This window comes from Aquarana catesbeiana, linkage group LG03 (genome assembly GCF_042186555.1).
Source record: "Aquarana catesbeiana isolate 2022-GZ linkage group LG03, ASM4218655v1, whole genome shotgun sequence".
NCBI lineage: Eukaryota > Metazoa > Chordata > Amphibia > Anura > Ranidae > Aquarana > Aquarana catesbeiana.
The window spans coordinates 227,731,963-227,753,402 of NC_133326.1; the positions used below are offsets into that span (position 1 = coordinate 227,731,963).

A 21,440-nucleotide genomic window follows, 5' to 3' on the forward strand; every position below is an offset into this window, starting at 1 on the left:
CAGTCTGTTTATCCTCAAAACGATAATAGAGGGTTACAGACTGGAGTTCTCCCAAACCCCCGCCTGATCGGTTTTATATAACTCAGGCTCCCCGAGACCCAGAGAAGCTTACAGCAATGTTTACAATCCTACAGGAATTAATTCAGCAGAAGGTGATCATAAATGTTCCCCCCCAAAGAAGTGGAACAGGGGTGCTATTCGCACATATTTCTGGTGAAAAAGCCTTCGGGCAAATTCTCAACAGATCGGTCAGGTACAAGAAATTCAAAATGGACACGATCTTTTCAGTAAGGGGTCTCCTGACCCCAAACTGTTTTATGGCATCCATAGACCTGAGGGATGCACATCTCCATGTGCCTATAGCACCAGCATCCCAAAAGCACCTCAGATTTGCAATCAGGAGGGGAGAGTCTATCCTACATCTTCAGTTCAGAGCTCTTCTTTTTCGAGCTGTCGTTCTCTCCGAGGATATTCACAAAGATCTTGACAGAGGCCTTAGCCCCACTCAGAATAGAGGGAATCTCGATTGTCCCATATTTAGACGATCTCCTAATATTTGCCAAGACAAGGGACATGTTAGGGAAAGATCTGGAAAGGACAAAGAGACATCTGGAGAGTCTTGGTTGGATAATAAACGAGGAAAAATCAAACATGATTCCATCACAGATAACATTCCTAGGTTATACTATCGATTCCATACAGGAGAGAATCTTCCTCCCCGAGGAAAAGATAGAAAAACTTCAGAGTGCGGTAAAAAAGACCCAGACAAACCTGCCAATTTCCATCAGGGCAGCTATGTCTGTCTTGGGGCTCCTTACTGCATCGATACCAGCAGTACAGTGGGCACGTTTCCACGCAAGGGATCTTCAGCAGGCAATCCTGAGAAATTGGTCCCTGGAAAAAATGATAAAAATGCCACCTCGAGTTCAGAGGAAGCTCTGGTGGTGGAGGAGCCACTCCAATCTGGACAGGGGCCTGCTCTGGTGTTTCCCCCAGGAGAGGAGGTTGACAACGGATCCAAGTTCTTGGGGTTGGGGCGCCCACCTGGATGGACAGATGGCTCAGGGGAATTGGACGAACAGGGAAGCCAGGAGATCCTCCAAATGGAGCGAACTAAGGGCTATTCTCCTAGGACTATGTGCTTTCGAGAAACTAGTCCAGGGTCACCATGTCCACGTTCTATAGGACAATGCCACAGCAGTGGCATATATTACAAGGCAAGGGGGCACGAGAAGCAAAGTCTTGCTAGCCTCGTCCCATCATATTTTATCCTGGGCGGAAAACAACTTAAGGTCCCTAACAGCTGTACACTTAAAGGGAGACCTGAATCTAGTAGCCGACTTTCTAAGCAGAGAAACGATGCTAGAAGCAGAGTGTAGTCTAAACTCAGAGGTATTCCAAAAATTAACAGAAAAATGGGGAGTTCCTCAGACCTGTTCGCATCCCAGAAGAACTCAAAGGTGAAGGCCTAGTTTTCACTAAACGGGCAAGATCAAGCGAGAGGATTGGATGCGCTGGCACAACCGTGGAACTTCCACTTGTGCTACGCCTTTCCCCCCTTTCAAATGATCCCTTTGGTTTTAAAGAAACTACAACAAGAGACCACAAGTATGATTCTAGTGGCTCCTTTTTGGCCCAAGAGGCCCTGGTTTGCAACTATACAGAGGATGGCGGTGAAACCTCACTGGGTTCTTCCACTTCAAAAAGATCTCTTAACCCAGGGACCCCTTCAGCATCCAAATATCGACCAGCTCAAGCTGACAGGGTGGTTACTGAAGAGCAGATTCTAAAAAGGAAAAGGCTTTTCAGATAAACTGGTGTCGACCCTGTTTAGTAGCCGAAAAAAGGTTACCAGAGTTATTTATTTTTAAAACGTGGAAGCGGTTTAATTCCTGGTGCATTGCTAAAAAATTCTTACCACAGGAATTACTTTCAGTATTAGTTTCTCCATGAAGGAATGGAGATGGTTTTGGCAGCCAGTACCCTGAAGGTCCAGGTGGCCGCCTTGTCGGTTTTTCTTGAGAGAAAGTTATCTCAAGAGCTGCTTATAATTAGATTTTTCAAGGCATTGGCCAGAGCTAGGCCAATACCTTTTACATTTTTTCCTAAATGGGATTTATCATTGGTTCTACAGGGTTTGATCGAAAGACCTTTTGAGCCTCCAGAGGAAGCGACAATAAAATTATGGTCGCTCAAATTAGTTCTTTTGGTAGCAGTTACCTCGGCCAGAAGAGTAAGCGAGTTGCAAGATCTAGCTATAATAGAGCCCTTTTGCTATATATTTCCAGACCAGGTAGTGCTAAAAACTGACCCGGGTTTTTTGCCAAAAGTTGCAACCGCTTTTCATAGGGCACAAGAAATAATTCTACCTACTTTTTGCCCTACACCATCCAACTCTGAGGAGTCTTTTCATACTCTTGATGTGAGAAGGTGCCTTTGTGGTTGTGTGTCAGTAAAGAGATTCGCTCGTGCGTGTTTGGATATACTGTATTTATTGACCTATAACACGCACCTTCACTTTTAAGAGGGAAGTTTCAGGGAAAAAACTTAAATTTTAAATAAAGAATTATGATGCAAAATAAGGGTCAGTGCCCATCTGCAGCCCCACCATGGCCAGGAATGCAGCGCCCACTGTGGCCAGGAATGCAGCGCCCACCATTGCAATCAGTGCAGCCTGACTGATGCCCATACATCTGCAGCCTCGGAGGGTGCAGGACGAGTGCTAAAAGATTAGATACAGGAAAAACAGTTTTCTCTGCGTCCTCTTTAATAGAAAGTCCCACCTCCTTTGATGGACAGAACAGTCGTCCAATGGCAGCGCCGGAGACGGGACTTCCTATTACAGAGGCTGCCGTGTAAACCGGAAATACTCCTGTGTGCACGGCACCTGTCCTGCCTCCTCCCTGTCCCCGCCAAGGCAACCAGAATATATATCTTTTGTGGCCCTGGCGTTGGGAGATCGTTGGGGGCCTCAAAAGGTATATATGTCCAGATAACCAGGCGGGGGCCATTCAAAACCGGAACCCGGGCCGGACATGCCTGGTCTATCACATAAAATCCCAATAATATACATTTACGTTTATGGTTGTAACATGGCAAAATGTGAAAAATTTCAAGGGGCATATGCATACTTTTTTCAAGGCACTGTATTTATTCTTGCTACCTTATGCCACAGACTGTTACCGACGCCACTTTTTTTTTTTTTTTTTCAAGGGATCTCCCCTTTACTCTTTGGGAACTGAATTTGGTTCTTTCAGCACTTCAAAAACCAGACTTTGAACCTATCAGCGATATTCCCTCTCCACTCTTACCCAGTGGTTTCTTGTAGCCATCACCTCCGCGAAGCATGTGTCTATACAGAATCCTGTTCAGAACCCCTTCTTCTGGTCTGGCACGGGCCCAGAACTTCTTTTCTACGTATGGCAGTTTGGCCTTTCACCATTCCATTTACCCACTGTCCAGCTCTAGGTCATCAAAAGGACATTTCCCTTTACTTTGTAGATGTGGTTTGGCCTGTGGGAGTTTTGTCTCTCAAACACTGCACTGATTCATTTTCATTCCAGTTGGTCCCTGTAAACCAGCTTCTCAGTCGACCTTTTTTTGGTGGCTCACAGACTATTATGAAAAGCTTATGGTCTTTACTTTCCTTACTGATAGGGTTCTGCTTTAATTTGAATGCTTTTCTGTCTTATATACTGCATATTATAGACGTTACTTAACCACTTGCCTACCAGGCACTTACACCCCCTTCCTGCCCATACCATTTTTCAACTTTCAGCGCTGTCGCACTTTGAATGACAATTGCGCGGTCGTGCTACACTATACTCAAACAAATTTGTTATTTTCTTAACACAAATTTTCAAACACAAACACACTGTCAGTGTGAGGCGAGGAGCGCCGATTACTGGCACTTCCTTGTTTAAATGCGACTGGCTGGCTGTGATTGGACACAGCCAATCACATGGTTAAAGAGCCGCGGACGCGGCTCTTTCCACAGATCGGGTTCGTGCCGTGTCCTAGCAACATGGCAAGGCCATTCTGAGACGGCGTCCCAGAACGAGAGCCGCCCCACCGTCATTTGGCCATGGGCGGGCGGCAACCAGTTTAAAGGGATTGTATATACCCTCGTTTGTTGTTTAAACCCCCCCCCCCCCCCCATGACCCCATTTTGGAAAGTAGACACCCCAAGCTATTTGATGAGAGGCATGGTGAGTATTTTGCAGCGCTAATTTGTTTTTGAAAATGAAGAAAGAAAAGAAAAATGTTGTTTGTTTTTTTATTTTTTTTATTTTTCTAATTTCGATTAATTATAACGCACATACAAATCCAACTACTTTTAGCTGATTTAGTTATGGCAACGGCCAAAGCCGGACATGGGGCATGGCTAGGACGTCGCACATCATAAACTCAGCCTCGCCGTGCTCATAATCGCAGCCTCGCCATGACATGTTTGAGCAAAATATTTATTGACAACTTTGTGCAAAAATTAAAAAATTGTCTTTTTTTCCCCGCAACTTGTGTCAAAATATAAAATATTCCATGGACTCGACACGCTTCTCAGCAAATAGCTTGGGGTGTCTACTTTCCAAAATGGGGTCATGGGGGGGGGGGGGGGGGGGGGTTTGAACTATTCTGGCATTTTTAAAGCAAAGGCCCTACAGATTAAAATGGTGGGTGTTTCTTTCTTTCTTTTTTTTTTTTTTTCACACTATTTGCGCAGCGATTTTTCAAACGCCTTTTTGTTTTTTGTTTTTGTGGAAAAAACTCACCTTTTAATTTTTAATGCACTAAAACACACTATATTGCCCAAATGTTTGATGAAATAAAAAAGATGATCTTAGGCCGAGTACATGGATACCAAACACGACATGCTTTAAAATTGCGCACAAACATGCATAGGCGGCAAACTACATACATTTTTAAAAGCCTTTACAGGTTACCACTTTAGATTTACAGAGGAAGTCTACTGCTAAAATTACTGCCCTCGATCTGACCTTTATGGTGATACCTCACATGCATGGTGCAATTGCTGTTTACATATGACGCCAGACCGATGCTTGCGTTTGCCTTTGCGCGAGAGTGGGGGGGACAGGGGTGCTATTTATTCTACTATTTTATTTTTAAACTGTTCCTTTCATTTTTTTTTTTTTTTTATTGTTATTTCAGGGAATGTAAATATCCCCTATGATAGCAAAAGTTAGTGACAGGTACTCCTTTTTTTTTTTTTTTTTTTTTTTTTTTTGAACAAATTGGGGTCTATTAGACCCTAGATCTCTCCTCTGCCCTCAAAGCATCTGACCACACCAAGATTGGTGTGATAAAATGCTTTCCCAATTCCCCAATGGTGCTGTTTACATCCGGCGAAATCTAAGTCATGAAATACTCGTAGCTTTCGGTTTCTTAGGCCATAGAGATGATTGAAGCCAAACTGGCCTCTGATCGGCTCTATGGTCAGCTGACGGAACCACCGGCTGCATTCTCAGGTTCCCTGTTGGGACAGGAGAGCCAGAGAAAACCATGAAGATGGCGGAGGGTGGGGGACATTCCCTCCCACTGCTTGTAAAAGCAGTCTAGAGGCTAATTGGCCGCTAGGATTGCTTTTACATGAAAGCCGACCGCTGGCTGAAAAGAATGATACCAAGATGATACCTAAACCCGTAGGCATCATTCTGGTATAACCACTCAAAGTCCAGCAACATACCGGTATGTTGCTGGTCCTCATTGGGCATATATTGTAATTTTTTTTTTTTTTTTCTTTTCATGCAGCTTGTGGGCAGAACGAAAAAGAGATGGGTATGCCCACCATTAGAATACCTCCCATCATCCACCCACTTCTAATAATGGGCATTCATGCACCATTTTGTTTTTAACTGTGGTGAAATCACCTTCTACAGCTGTTGCGGTCAAAATAAATAAATCCGCACTGCAACTGAATGGCGTACCTGAAAACAAAAAAAAAAATGGTAACAATAAAACACAGTAAAGTATAAAAAAAAAATTACATACCTGAAAAGCAAACATGATAAAACATAATAACAAAACATTGCAGAATAGAATACAGTAAAAAAGAGCAGAACAATAGAGAGAGAACAATAAAACGACAACTATTTTTGTTTTTTTAATATATAATATTTTTTGTTTTGTTACTGTAACAGTTGTAACAGTAACGGTACCAGGTTCGGGTCTCTTAAAATGCGATGGCATCTTGGGAGACCCTGTGAAAGTGTGTCCTAGTCTGTGCAGTGCTGTACCCTACGCTCAACTAGTGTATGGTAGCGTTCAAAACATTCACCAGTGCAAAGACCAGAATCCTCAGGACAGGAGGAACAATAATAGCGGGTGTCACGCCTATATCCGCGCTTGCTGCAGACACGACATCTTCTTTGGGGGGCTCGTTGGGTTTGGGTACTCGGAAGGACATACAGAAAATACCTCTCATGCAGCTGGCTTACTGCATTTGCATTGGGAAGGTGAGGTGGAGCACCGTCTTGAAACAAAGGCTCTGACAATCTCTTCCTGGAATTTAAGGAAGGATCCAGTCCGTCCTGTAGCTCTGTATAGCACATGAGCGTTCAGCAAAGCCAATGGAAATAAACAGACACTTTTTTTTGTACCAGCGTCTGGCCTTACGGGCAACTAGGTATGGCGCCAACAACTGGTCGTTGAGGTCCACCCCTCCCATATTTTGGTTATATTCATGGACACAGAGGGGTTTCTCCACAACACCAGTCGCCGTAGGAATTTTGACCGTCGTGTCTGCATGAAGGGAGGAAAGAATGAAAACATTCTTATTATCCCTCCACTTCACAGCGAGAAAGTTATTACACTTCAAGCAGGCTCTCTCCCCCAGCCTAAGACTGGAATCTACAAGCCTCTGGGGAAAGCCCGGCGATTAGATCGCACGGTGCCACATGCTCCAATCTGAAGGTCAAGTGACTAAAAAGTGGCACGCTCGTGTAATAATTGTCCACATACAAATGGTACCCCTTTCCGAATAAGGGTGACAAGAAGTCCCACACAATCTTGCCAGCGCTCCCTATGTAATCTGGGCAGTTCGGCGGTTCTAAGTGACTATCACTTCCCTCGTAAAGCATAAAACTACATGTATAGCCTGTGGCCCTGTCACAGAGCTTATACATCTTGACCCCGTATCTGGCATGCTTGCTGGGAAGAAGCTGTTTGAAAGACAAGCGGCCAGTAAACTTAATCAGGGACTCATCAACGCAGACAACTTGATGGTGAGTAAATAAGTCTGCAAAAGTTTGGTTGAAGTGGTTTACGAGCGGCCTAATTTTGTAGAGCCAATCATATCCAGGGTCTCCACATGGGCAACAGAGTTCATTATTGTTGAAATGCATGAACCGCAAGATCTGCTCGTATCATACCCTGGTCATGGAAGCAGAGAACACAGGCATATGGTAAATTGGGTCAGTGGACCAATATGACCGCAGCGTACTCATTTTAACTATGCACATGTCGAGGGATAGGCCCAGAAAGGTCTTAAAGTGGATGTAAACCCAATGTTATCCTTTCTAAACTACTGCCATAGGGGTTATCTAAAAGGATATACATGCCTCCTGCATGTATCTTTACCTGTCAAATGTCTCCCCTCTGTTAGGAGAACCCAAAAACTGCAGATTCTGTGGGTGGGTCTGTTGTCTGGAGCTCGTTGGGTGGAGTCGTGATGTCAGACTCCCCGCCCACCTCTACACTCCCCTTGTCAATATGCATTTTCTCCTGCACTGAACTTCTGCTATGATCTCTAACATCCAGTGAAAAGACAGGAAAGTAACCACATGACTTCAGCATGCCAAATCATGCTGAGGTGTGGAACAGCCAATCCTTGCAGAGCTGCTGAAGGAGTGGGGGTGGTAATTAAAAAAAAATAATGCATGTCTTAGGCTAGTGCACGAGATATGTAAATCACCTGTCACTCACAGCAAGGGGGAGGATTTGACTAAGTTTTTCTCTGTTTGTCAAGATTTATCTCACTGAACAATAAGAAGATTGCTTAGAGCTGGATTAACTTTTTGTGGCAAGACTGGGCTCAAATGATAGGAAATTTAATACTCTACATTATAACATCAAAAAAAAAAAAACATTTCGGGATTACATCCACTTTAAATTTGGAAACCGTACTTGGTTTCCAATCTCTGGCAAGGGAGTACTGGGGATTAGCGGCGATGAATTGACCAGCATACAAATGACTTTGGTCCACAATAGATCTATAGAGATCTTCGGTGAAAAACCGTGAATAAAAATCAAGTGACGTAAAATCAACTGTTTCCACCTGAATTCCGGGTTGGCCAGTGAATGGGGGAAGTACCGGTGCTGTAGAAGTGGTGGGCTCCCAATTAGGATTGGCGAATGCAGCAGGAAGGGCTCTATGGGCTCGACGGGCCTGTCTTTGTCTTCTTGGTGGCAGCGGGACGCTACTTGTGCTTGCCACCTAGCCAGCTTGAACTGTACTCATGGGACTCGCCACGTCACTACGTGTTACTGCAGTGCTGGTTTGACTACGACCAGGGTGTACTAGGCCGCTGGTGCTTGCCAGTTCACCATAAGGATGAGCGGCACTAGTTCTTCTCTGCTCCATACTAGAGCCCTGCGGTTCTTGCACCTCAACCACAGAAAAAGATCGGGGGTCTGGTCTGGTACGCCTGACCTTGACAGGGACCACAACGTCGTCGTCTGAGCTATCTGTCATGAAGCCGCTGTCATCTACAGGATCGAATTCTGAGCCTGAATCTGACAGATGAGTGACTTCCTCTTCACTATCTGTCATGCTCAGAAACGTGCAGGCCCCTTCACTACTGTACCTTCGATTTGCCATTTTGGACTCTAAATTTACTGGTACAGTAGTGAGACTCACAGGTAAAAAAAGCTCCTAGGCTGTCAGCAAATGTGTCAAATGCTGCCAAAAAAACTGTTAGCGATTGCAGGGATCAGGCCTGACTCTGCGAACGCTGCAGTTTATGTGTTTAGTGTTTTGTGACAGTGATTGCTCGATACTGCACTTGGGTGGGGTGAGCTAGGCTGGGCGGAGGGGCAAAACGCAGGTGCTAGCGCCTGCAAAGCGCACTGAAACAGCCACTGCTGTCTCCAGTGTGAAAGCCCAAGAATTTCACACTGGAGCGGTGTGCTTGCAGGACGTTAAAAAAACTCCTGCAAGCAGCATCTTTGGAGCGGTGAAGGATCAGTGTGTGTATATATACACCGCTCCTAAACCGCTCCTGCCAGTCGAATTCATTGGGCAGCGCGGCTATAGCGCCGGCAAAGCACCGCTGCAGCGGCGCTTTGCAAGTGGTTTTAACCCTTTTTTGGCCGCTAGCGGGGGCTTAAACTGCCCTGCTAGGGGCCGAATAGTGCCGCTAAAGCGGCGCTAAAAATAGCCCTGTTTTTACCGCCGGCGCCCGCACCACCCCAGTATGAAAGGGGCCTAAACTGCTGGGGACGCTAGTATAGATCTGATCAGATCATAAATGGATCCGTTCAGAAACTATACTACTAAGGGAGGTGTATGCTGCGTGCATGGGTGTTAGCGGTACTGGCACTAATCTGACGCTACCTGGGGCGACGCAGACCCTAACACCTAACTAGTATCACCGGCCCGGCGATCAGGGGGTTAAACCTTTCTTGGGTGATAAACGGGGGGTATAAAAAACAAACTAACCAGCGTCACCCGTAACACTTATACGGTGATCACTGGTGAAAGGGTTAACTAGGGGGCAATCAGGGGTTAAAACCTTAATTAGGTAGTATATGGGGGTACCTGACGCTATAAAAAGCTGACAGTGAACCTAAATACCTACCTGGCTAACTAGCGTCACCTGTGATCAGAAAACAGGTCGCTTAATGACACTGGCGATGGGATGAAAGGGTTAACTGAGGGGTGATCAGGGGGTTAAACCTTTATTAGGGGGGGTTAGGGGGGGTACCCTAGACCTAACGGGGCCTACCACTAACTGCCCTAACAATTATAACAGTCACAAATGACACCAATGCAGTGATCACTAAAAAAATAAAAACTGCCATTGGTGTCACTGTGACAGGGGATGCAGGGGGGTGATTGGGGCGGGGAGGTTTATGTGCTTATGTGTGTTGGTGTAGTGTTGGTGCAGACTCTGGGATGTCTTCTCTCCTCGGGCGCCGGAACGAAAAGGCTGCACGAGGCGAGGTGACATCACTTCCTTTGCTTCTGTTTACGTTTCAGAAGCAGAGGAAACTTCTCATTCGTCAGAAGCGATTGTGAGGTAGAGGCCATGAATCAGTGGCCTCCCCCTCAGGATGGATCGCTCCTGGAATGATGCCGACTGCCTCGGGCTCCCGGGGGGGCGCAATCGCGCCCAGACCGCTAGAGGGAAGTAACGTACCCATACGTTACTCTGCCTGCCCGTGCCATTCTGCCGCAGTAAATCTGCGTGAGGCGGTCGGTTAAGGTGAAAAAACAAGAGTTTACAATAAGCCCTTTAAATCAGTGGAACATTCAGACTCCATTTAATGAACAGGCATGCTTTTGCAATTTTAATTGAAAAAAAAAAATCAATGCTATCAGGAAAGTCTTTGTAATGCATAGTTTACTGCAATTTACAACAGTAGTTTCAAAAAACTTACAAGGGAGATCACAGCATTTGTTCTTTTTTGGTGAAAATTTGCTCAATCTGATTTAATAGTGTGCTCTTCGGTTTTGTATACAATGGCCCTGTTCTTCCCTGTAAGGGTGTGTATTGGGTACGTGCACTTTCTCGCTTTTGTCGGTCTTCAGAAGTAATTTTATGCATTCAACCTGTTCCACTAATTTGCATTAAAATGCACACTTTTTGGTACTGCATTTGAAAACCTTGTGTTTTTTTTTTTTTTTGTGTTTTTTTTTTTTTTTTTTTTTTTTTTTTTTCTTTCAGGATTGAGTGTTGAATGCTGCTTTCAGTTTGGATGGACTCCTTTGATGTTTGCAGCTAGTATTGGCAATTTTGAAATGGTGCGCATTCTTCTGGATAGAGGAGCAAATGCAAACTGTGAAAGGGGTGAGTAGAATACTAGAAACTATACACTTTTTTTTTTTTTTTTTTTTTTTTAAATCAGAATGTTACAGTGGAATAAAGTCTACACACCCCTGTTAAAATGTCAGGTTTCTGTGATGTAAAAAAAGACACCAAGATAAATCATTTCAGAATACCTTTTAATGTGACCTATAAACTGTAAAACTCGGTTAACCACTTCTCCAGGTCCAGGCCAATGATTTCTGGCCTGGACCTGCTGATCGGTCTTGACAAATGAAATCCTCTCCTGCCTGTATAAGTGTAAACACAGACAGAGGAAGTGATGTCATCTCCCTCTCTGGAATTCTTTTCCGTTCCAGACAGAGGACATCCAAACGTGAGTTGCGCCAACACTACACTGACACAGTACACACAGGCACATTTTTCACCCCCCTTCACCCCCCTTCACTCCCTGTCACTGTGTCACCCAGTGCAGTGTTCATATTTTTCTTTGATCACTGTACTCGTGTCATTTGTGATTCTAATCTGATCAGATCTATACTAGCGTCCCCAGTAGTTTAGGGTTCCCAAAAACGCAGTGTTAGCGGGATCAGCCCAGATACCTGTTGGCACCTGCGTTTAGCCCCTCCACCCAGCCCACCCAAGCGCAGTATCAGTCGATCACTGTCACAAAGCGCTAAACACATAACTGCAGCATTCGCAGAGTCAGGCCTGATCCCTGCGAACGCTAACAGTTTTTTTAGTAGTATTTGAAGCAGTCGCTGACAGTCAGTTGCTCTCTTTCCTGTGAGTCTCACTAGTGTACCAGTAAACTTAGAGGCCAAAATGTCCAATCGAAGGTACACTGGTGAGGCCTACATGTTTCTGAGCCTGACAGATGAGAGTGAAGAGGAAGTCGCCCATCTGTCCAATTCTGGCTCAGAATACGGACCAGTAGACAGCAGTGGCACCCCAACAGATAGCTCTGACGACGGAGTAGTGGTCCCTGCCAAGGTCATGCGTACCCGACCCCGTTCTGCTGTCTTTGAGGTGCAAGAACCGTAGGGCTCTCGTATGGAGCAGAGAGCCAGTACTAGCACTGCTATTCCTTCTGGTGAACTGGCAAGCACCAGCGGCCTAGTACATCCTGGTCGTACATCCAGCAGTAACACTTGGTGACGTGGCGAGTCCCTTAAGTGCAGTACAATCTGGTGAGGTGGCTAGCACAACTAGTGTCCCGCAGCCATCAAGAAGACAAAGACAGGCCCGTCAAGCCCATTGTGCCTTTCCTGCTGCATTTGCCAATCCGAATTGGGAGCCCACCACTTCTGCAGCACCCTTACTCCCCCCCCCCCCCCCCCCCCCCCCCCATTCACTGGCCAACCCGAAATTCAGGTGGAAACAGTTGATTTTATGTCACTTGATTTTTATTCACTGTTTTATTCACAATTTGTATGCTGGTCTCATAGGATGCATTAAGGTGAAAAAACACAAACCTTTATAACCCCTTTAAGTTTCTGGCCGCTTGTCTATCAAACAGTATCTTCCCAGCAAGCGTGCCAGATATGGGGTCAAGATGTATAAGCTCTGTGACAGGGCAACGGGCTATACGTATAGTTTCATAGTTTAAGAGGGAAAAGATCAGAGGCGTAACTAGAAACCCCAGGGCCCCGGTGTAAGAAATCATGAAGGCCCCCCCCCCTCAAAGCATGATTTTGATACTATATATTTTTTTCACTGTACAACAAAGTAAAACGTTTCTGATTTCAACTTAACGTAACTGTCAAGAGGAAGCTTCAGGATAGGACATGATCACATGACAGGTCAGAATGATAATGTACCTGCAAAATATCATGAAGAACAACCATAAATCAAGGCGATATATACATCCATTAGACAAAGTTATAGTCAAAGATCCACCTTTCAATTATATATTTAAATACATAAAATAACATTTTGAATGAGATTAATTTGGAAAATATAAAAACACTGTACATGTATAGACACACAAACTTACTAAAAATGTTCACAAAGGTAGAAGAAAATCTTCATAAAAGGGTCCACAACAGGGCCAACGATAACTTCCAACTTTTTTAGAACTTAAAACTATTTCACACATTTAACTTTGTTCTGTAAAATAGAAATAGCATGCATTCAACTCAACTGGTTAGTACCATAAAAATAGGTTAGTGTAACTGGTAACAAAACTGAAAAAGCCTTTAGGGCAGCTATTCTCAACAAAGGTTCAGAGGATCCCTAGAGTTTCTACAGAGGTTGTTAGGGGTTCCATGAGCTGCGGCTGATTGACCTCCTATCTGATGGCATCTGCTTTGATCCAGGGCAATTTTATCTATTTAGCCGTCTGAAAGGTGGCATTCTGACCACCACTGTAAGAAAGACAGACATTCTTCCCACTGACCACCAATGTAGGCTTCATTCCTCCCATTGACCCCTAATGGATAGGTTTTAGTAAAAGTTCCCCAAGACTTGAAAATTTATTAAAGGATTCCTCTGGGGTAAAAAGATTGAGAAAGGCTGGCTTGCTTTTGCTTCAGCAAAGTCATCTACAATGCTTTCGATGTTGAGTCTTTTTCTATGCTTAACAAAGCAAGTCCAGTGAGTCTTTGCTGAGACATGGTGTTTCTCAAATAACTTTTAATTTTGAAAAAGACCTTTCTGCAGTTGCTACGGTTACTAAGAGTGTGAGGAACAAAAGTAATGCTATGCAGACATCTGGGACAGAGGACAGTGCACTGTTTTCAACAAGTAGTAGTAGGTGAGCAAGATCTTTTACAGTGGAACAACTGCAAACCTCTTCTTGAAGTGCTGAATGGAATGAAAGAAGCTGCCCAGGAAAATCTGGTGATAGATCCTCTTTGTAAAATTCATGCAGTTTTGATGCTGCTGCAATCAGATTATCATCAGATTGAGAAGCAGGATTGGCAGGCTGAACTAACTCAAATCTATGAAGGACTGCATTCATTCCTGTAAATCGGTCTGACAGCTGGTTTATAATAATAACCAAACATCTATAAAAACAGTTGTTTTAAAGCGTTCCTCTGGATCAGATAATCTTTCATCCATACACAGCTCATCAAAGTGGCGCTTTACTTTTTTAAATCTTTTATTTGAAAACTTTGCTTCAATTCCCCACTTTTCTGCAAGTGTCACTGCAGTTTCTTTGGCTTCCTCGAAATGATCCCTGTAGCTGGAAAGGGCTGTAACAGCATTCTGAATGAGCTGCACTGCTCCAGACAGTTCCATGTCTTTTGATTGCAAGGTTTTTGAAATTGCATTCACATGGTTCAAGATTTTAGTTTGCAGGGCGACAAGAAGAACAAACTCAAAAAATTCAATTTTCTTTTTTAGATTTGCAGCGTCATCTCTTTCTGTTGGTTTTGATGAAAGCAGGATTATTTTTGACAAAGCTTGCATGATGTCTAGAAAACGGAAATGAAGCGCAAGCAGGGAATCATGTCTAGAAGACCACCGTGTAGGGCAAAGCCGTTTCAGTGTGACAGAGGATTCAGATGTGAATGATGAGAGAAAAGCCTATCTGCGTATGCTTTGTAGGACCTGCCTCCAAAGAAGGTGTATAAATTATGCACCACATCAAAGAATCTAGAAACTTCCGGTATGTCAGAAACCGCATCCTGAATGACAAGATTTAGATTGTGTGCTGCACAATGAACATGGAGGGCATTCTTTTCCATCTTTGCTATCCAAGCCTGCACACTAGAATAGACACCACTCATTGTTGCTGCACCATCATAACCCTGACCACGACACTTTGATATTTCAAGGCCCTTGCTCTCTATGCAGGCAACAATATTGCTAGCAATCTGTGCTGTACTCTGATCTTCAATGGCTTGGAACCCTAAGAAAGCCTCATTTATTGTTATACTGCAGGCTCGTTGATTCGTATCTCTTTCCACAGACACATCGAAATAGCTGACTCATCTGATCTACTTTGGATATGTCCTGAGTTGTGTCCTTTTATTATAGAATAAAATTGTGTGGTTTTTTTTTTTTTTTTTCAGAAACAATTTCACTTTGCACTTTTTTAGACAAAATTTCTATTAACTCCTTTTGTATTTTGGGGCTCAAATATTTAAATGTGCCTTGGGGTAACTGGAGAAGTTCCTTTAAAATTGGGTCATATTCTGCAAGTAGCTCTATGATGGAGAGAAAGTTTCCATTGTTAACCTCTCCCAGGCGCTTCGTGTGACCACGAAAGGCTAGATTAGTCATTGCCATTGTTAATGTTACATTAACAATTCTTTGTAGGACCTGCCTCCCAAAAGTTTTTTTTCTCGTCTAATTTGTCATTTTCCTCATCAATTGTTTTATTACGCCTCCACTGATCATAGAGTACACATGCTTCCATGTGAGTTTGCGAAGACTCATGGATCTGAATTTTTACAGACAGCCTCTGCCACTTCTGGATCCCTTTTGCCCATGCAGGTTCAAATCCTACTTTTTTACGGTCTGCAAACAACCAGCATGGTTCACAGTACGCTGCATTAAGCTTTGGAGAGTAACAAAGCCACATTAAAGGTAGTTTAAGCCCTGTCTTGGTGACTCGCTCATAATAGCTTTCAGAAAAGCATCTTTTCTTAGTACCATTATCTCAGGGGAAAGGTCCTGGAGGTCTGCATGGGCCATGAGCTAATATAAACCTTTTAACATTTGGATCTGTTATTTTGACTGGGTAATGTCCCCTATCAGTCACATATTGCTCACCAACAATACTACTTTTAATAGCACCACCTGAAGATGTTCTACTGCTCACAAAATCTAAATCTTCATCAGTATTTGGGGTGGTGCCAAGAGGTTGGTCTTGTATTGTGCTACAGCTTTCAAGTGGATTACTGCTGTCATCTTCTAGTGAAAATTCAATAGAGCAAGTTTCTTCACTGACTGTCGCCTGACTGATCCGTGAGTTATTTACACTTTCCTGAATACTTTTTTCAGTTTCCTCACTGCTATCTCTAGAACTTTCAGCCACAGTTTTAGGGGTGGAAAAGAAGTGACTTATTTTAGGCAGTTTTTGAATTTTTATCTGCTCTTCCTTAGCCTTTTTACGTTTCTGAGCACCACTCCTGGACTGCGTGGATGACATTATGATGGAAAAGTATTTAATATACTTTTATTTACAGAAAATAAAAAATAGTCATAGTATGCAAGCTCTTCAGGAAAGGCACTCCCATATATAATACCTAGGATTACATGTGAGATGAACAGATACAGTCTAGCATTGTTCAATATTCACAATGAACAGGGCAACTAGGGTATTATTAACCGAAATGCTGTAAAATATTTTAAACGATTATTAACTTTTGTATATAGTCATAGTACAGCCCCAGTGCAGCTATATTTCTGGGGCAGCACACAAATTTTGAAAAATTCAATGTATTGAATCATTAAACCACACTTTTATAGAAGTGACCCAGGATTAGCCAGGGTCATTCTAAATAAAAACTAGCCGATTTAGACTGCTGGGAACCACCTGGCTAAGGTGACCCAAAGTGAAGGATTAGAAGGATAAGAAGTGTAGGTGGGGCATGGCCATATTCTGGGATTCTATTCCATATTCAGTCCTAAGCCCAAGCTAAAGGGGTTGTAAACCCTCGTTTTTTTTTTTTTTTTAATATTTTTTAAATAACAAACATATACTTACCTCCACTGTGCAGCTCGTTTTGCACGGAGTGGCCCTGATCGTCCTCTTCTGGGGTCCCCCGGCGGCTCCTCCCCGCAAGCAGATAACTCCCTAAGAGAGGCACTCTCCCGGGGGGGGGGGGGGGGGGTTACCTTGCCCGCGCGCTCCCGAGTCCAGCATTTGCATCCATATACACGAATGGATTTGATTGACAGCAGCGGGAGCCAATTGCTGCGCTGCTATCAATTTATTCAATCAAGAGCCGGGACCCCGTGAAAAGAGGGAGAGCGGGTCTCAGCCAAGGGAAATATACTAGCATAGTGAATAAACTCTCTAGTTTGTGTTCCCTTTTATGCAAAATAAAACCTAACACCAAAGAAAAATAATGCTGCACTTCAATATTCAGTGACACATTGTTTTTCCTACAATACAATGCTAGATAACCATTGTCACTATTTTTTGGATTACTTTTTCCCATAAAGCATGGCTGGCTGAGCATCATGGGGAATACAGACAGTCCACAACTGCCATCGTTTAGCCATTCGTTAAAGCGGAGTTCCGACTGCAGCTGCTGACTTTTAAAATGAGGACACTCACTTGTCCAGGGCGCCCGCGATGCTGGCACCCGAAGCCGATCTGTCCCTCGGCTCTCGGGTGCTGCCGCCACCATCTTTGGTAAGGGCTTCACTTCCTGGTTCCCTGCTGCGCAAGCGCGACTTGCACTGTGCGCTCCCACTGGTCCCTGCTGTCGCCTGGGACCCGTTCGTCTCCCAGAAGACCGCGGGGGGGAGAGTGGCGTAGATACCCATGGGTGGCGTGGGTATCTATGCCCGGAAGTGGGAGCAAAATACCTGTATTAGACAGGTATCTGCTCCCCCCTGAAAGGTGCCAAATGTGACACCGGAGGGGGGGAGGATTCCGAAAAGCGGAAGTTCCATTGTCATATGGAACTCCACTTTAAGTTAACAAAAAAAAAAAAAAATATATATATATATATATATATATATATATATATATATATATATATATATATATATATATATATATATATATATATATATATATATATATATATAAAATCTGGAGATATCCATTATCCTTCACTACCTAAAGAAAGCCCAATTCATCCTGGAAAAAAAAGGTATAATCCACCTGGATACACAAAGTAGTTGTGGTGATATGTACAGTTTTACTAACATGTTAAAGGTGCAGAATTAGGCATTAACATTTTTTTCCCCTCAGTCATTAAGGGGTTAAACATATTTATCAACTCTTTGTGTTTTCAACTATAAAAAAAAAATTGCTATGCAGAATTTTTATTTCCTATGTGGCCATACTGCAGTATTTTCCTGAAATACCATGTTATGACCCCTAGATGGAGCTAATGATCATTGAGGATTAATCAGATCTTTTATTAACGCGGTTGTAAATCCTGTTTGTTAATTTTTACCCACCTAAGGCTTACCTATACGTAAAATCAATATCTCCTAAATGTGCACAGTTTAGGAGATATTCACCCTGCATGCAGCCAGTGACATCACTGGTGCATGCGCTCTGAAGGTCCGGCATACCTTGCCGGAACGTCAGAGCTTCGTGCCAGAACTGAGGTCTCCTGCACACATGCACGGGAGTGACGTCATCGTAAAAATGTGTAACAGTAATAAAAAGCACATAAAAAAATATATATAATTTCATCTGTATTCACACACACACATATATGTGCGCATGTAGCATGAATATCCAGGATACATAATTATATAGCACGACATGGTGATCTGGAATAATTGATTGGTCATTTGATAAATTCATATATGTACCTATATCATCAAAGCAGCACTTTGCGGAGGAAACAGAAACATATAAAAGCACAACCACCTGTCTGTTTACACCCATCTGCCCTCCAATCCAGTCCACCCAAGCAGAGGGGATCGGATCCCCTTTTGTTTGTTTCTGGTGAATCGTATTGGAGGTAGGTGGCTGTAAATGGTCCCAGGTCCGTTTACACTCACAACTTAATAGAGAATGGAGGGTCCAATGGGGTCTAAATGAAAATCCGACAGGCGGACCCAATCAGACCGCTCATGTGAAAGGGCTCTTATTAGCTGAGAGATGCCGTCATATTTAATGCATATATCAGGAACCACAGTTATGCCTGGTACACATGATGAGATTGTTGGAGGAATGATCTTCCGTCGTTTTTGCATGCTAATCTCATATCAAAAATGAAGAGTTTACTAAAGTTACAAAAATTCTCGTTTGACAGAATAAGACTTCAGAAGTGATGTCATGTGATGTCATGTGTTGTAATGTATTTGTATTACATTTCTGAAGACAACTCTACCGATTTAACGAAAATCGGCCGATCTGGTATCGTACAACAAAAAATTTTCATGCATATCCAATCGAATAATATCAGATGAACTGTCATGATCGGCTTTCAAAAGTTCTGTACTAATGATCCGATTATCGTACGATCGGTTGGAAAGTGGAATTTTTCTTACGAATTCTAACCGTGTTTACGGGGCTTTAGTCTTGGGCAGGCCATAGACTGTTTTAACCACTTCAGCCCCGGAAGGATTTACCCCCTTCCTTACCAGAGCACTTTTTACAATTTGGCACTGCGTTGCTTTAACTGCTGATTGCGTCAGACACTCAAACAAAGACTCTCGGCTAAGAACTCCACTTAGGAGTTGAAAAAGCCATATCCATTACACCTCTCATTTAAAATGAAGACCTCATATGTGGACCGAAGCTCGCTGTCTCACTACCCCTCCCCCCCCTCCTCCCCTTCTATTACTCTTCTATTCTACACTTATTTCTCTTTCATCCATTCTGTCTTTCCTTTCCTCTCTCTTTTTTTTTTTTTTTTTTTTTTATGTCTCCAATATATCTCTCCTGATGCAATATAATTATAGGATCTTCTATGTAAATAGAGATCTAAAAACCTGTTACTAACCACACTTATGAAAATTTATGTACACGCTGGTTATCCCAGACTCCGTGTCCAGGGGTGCAGCAGGCTCCCAAAGGGGCACCCCCACACGGGGGAGTTAATGCTTACATATCAACTAACACCTGTTACACGGGGTTATCGTAACAATTTATTTATAATAACCCTCGCACTTGTATACGATTGCACTCAACATCTCAACATTTAAAAAAAAAAAAAAAAAAAAATTTGTTTATTAGGAGACTATATGTCAGGTAACTGGCACTGTTTACACTCCTTCATTCTGTTAATTTTTTATGTTTTTTTTTTTTTTTTTTATTTTCATTATTCTCCTGTTTTTATATGTTTATATACTTGTGAAAACTTCAATAAAAACTTATTGAACCATAACTGCTGATTGCGCGGTCATGCAACACTGTACCCAAACGAAATTTGCGTCCTTTTCTTCCCACAAATAGAGCTTTCTTTTGATGGTATTTGATCACCTCTGCCGTTTTTATTTTTTGCGCTATAAACGGAAAAAGACCGAAAATTTTGAAAAAAAATGATATTTTCTACTTTTTGGTATAAAAAAAAAATCCAATAAACTCAATTTTAGTCATACATTTAGGCCAAAATGTATTCGGCCACATGTCTTTGGTAAAAAAAAAGTCAATAAGCATATATTTATTGGTTTGCGCAAAAGTTATAGCGTCTACAAACTAGGGTACATTTTCTGGAATTTACACAGCTTTAAGTTTGACTGCCTATGTCATTTCTTGAGGTGCTAAAATGGCAGGGCAGTACAAACCCCCCCCCCCCCCCCCCCCAATGACCCCATTTTGGAAAGTAGACACCCCAAGGAAATTGCTGAGAGGCATGTTGAGCCCATTGAATATTTATTTTTTTTGTCTCCAAGTGATTGAATAATGACAAAAAAAAAAAAAATTTACAAAAAGTTGTCACTAAATGATATATTGCTCACACAGGCCATGGGCATATGTGGAATTGCACCCCAAAATACATTCAGCTGCTTCTCCTGAGTATGGGGATACCACATGTGTGGGACTTTTTGGGAGCCTAGCCGCGTACGGGGCCCCGAAAACCAAGCACCGCCTTCAGGATTTCTAAGGGCGTAAATTTTTGATTTCACTCCTCACTACCTATCACAGTTTTGAAGGCCATAAAATGCCCACATGGCACAAACCCCCCCCCCCCCCCCCAAATGACCACATTTTGGAAAGTAGACACCCCAAGCTATTTGCTGAGAGGCATGTTGCGTCCATGGAATATTTTATTTTTTGACACAAGTTGCGGGAAAGTGACAATTTTTTTTTTTGCACAAAGTTGTCACTAAATGATATATTGCTCAAACATGCCATGGGCATATGTGGAATTACACCCCAAAATACATTCTGCTGCTTCTCCTGAGTATGGGGATACCACATGTGTGGGACTTTTTGGGAGCCTAGCTTCATACGGGGCCCCAAAATCCAAGCACCGCCTTCAGGATTTCTAAGGGCGTAAATTTTTGATTTTACTCCTCACTACCTATCAGTTTCAAAGGCCATAAAATGCCAAGATAGCACAAAACCCCCCAAAATGACCCCATTTTGGAAAGTAGACACCCCAAGCTATTTGCTGAGAGGCATGGTGAGTATTTTGCAGGTCTCATTTGTTTTTGAAAATGAAGAAAGACAAGAAAAATGTATTTTTTTTCCTTTTTACAATTTTCAAAAGTTTGTGACAAAAAGTGAGGTCTGCAAAATACTCACTATACCTCTCATCAAATAGCTTGGGGTGTCTATTTTCCAAAATGGGGTCATTTGGGGGGGTGTTTTGCCATCTGGGCATTCCATGGCCTCCGAAACTG

The 21,440-nt window shown here is 43.0% G+C and overlaps 1 protein-coding gene across 1 annotated transcript in view; it reads left to right on the forward strand.

The window, feature by feature from the left end:
• The window catches only part of ASZ1 (ankyrin repeat, SAM and basic leucine zipper domain containing 1), a 450,104-nt gene that overhangs the window by 57,582 nt on the left and 371,082 nt on the right, over positions 1–21,440 (forward strand). The window contains exon 3 of the mRNA XM_073619829.1: positions 10,902–11,024. Coding sequence (XP_073475930.1) covers positions 10,902–11,024 — 123 coding nt within the window. The remainder of the gene's footprint in view (positions 1–10,901; positions 11,025–21,440) is intronic.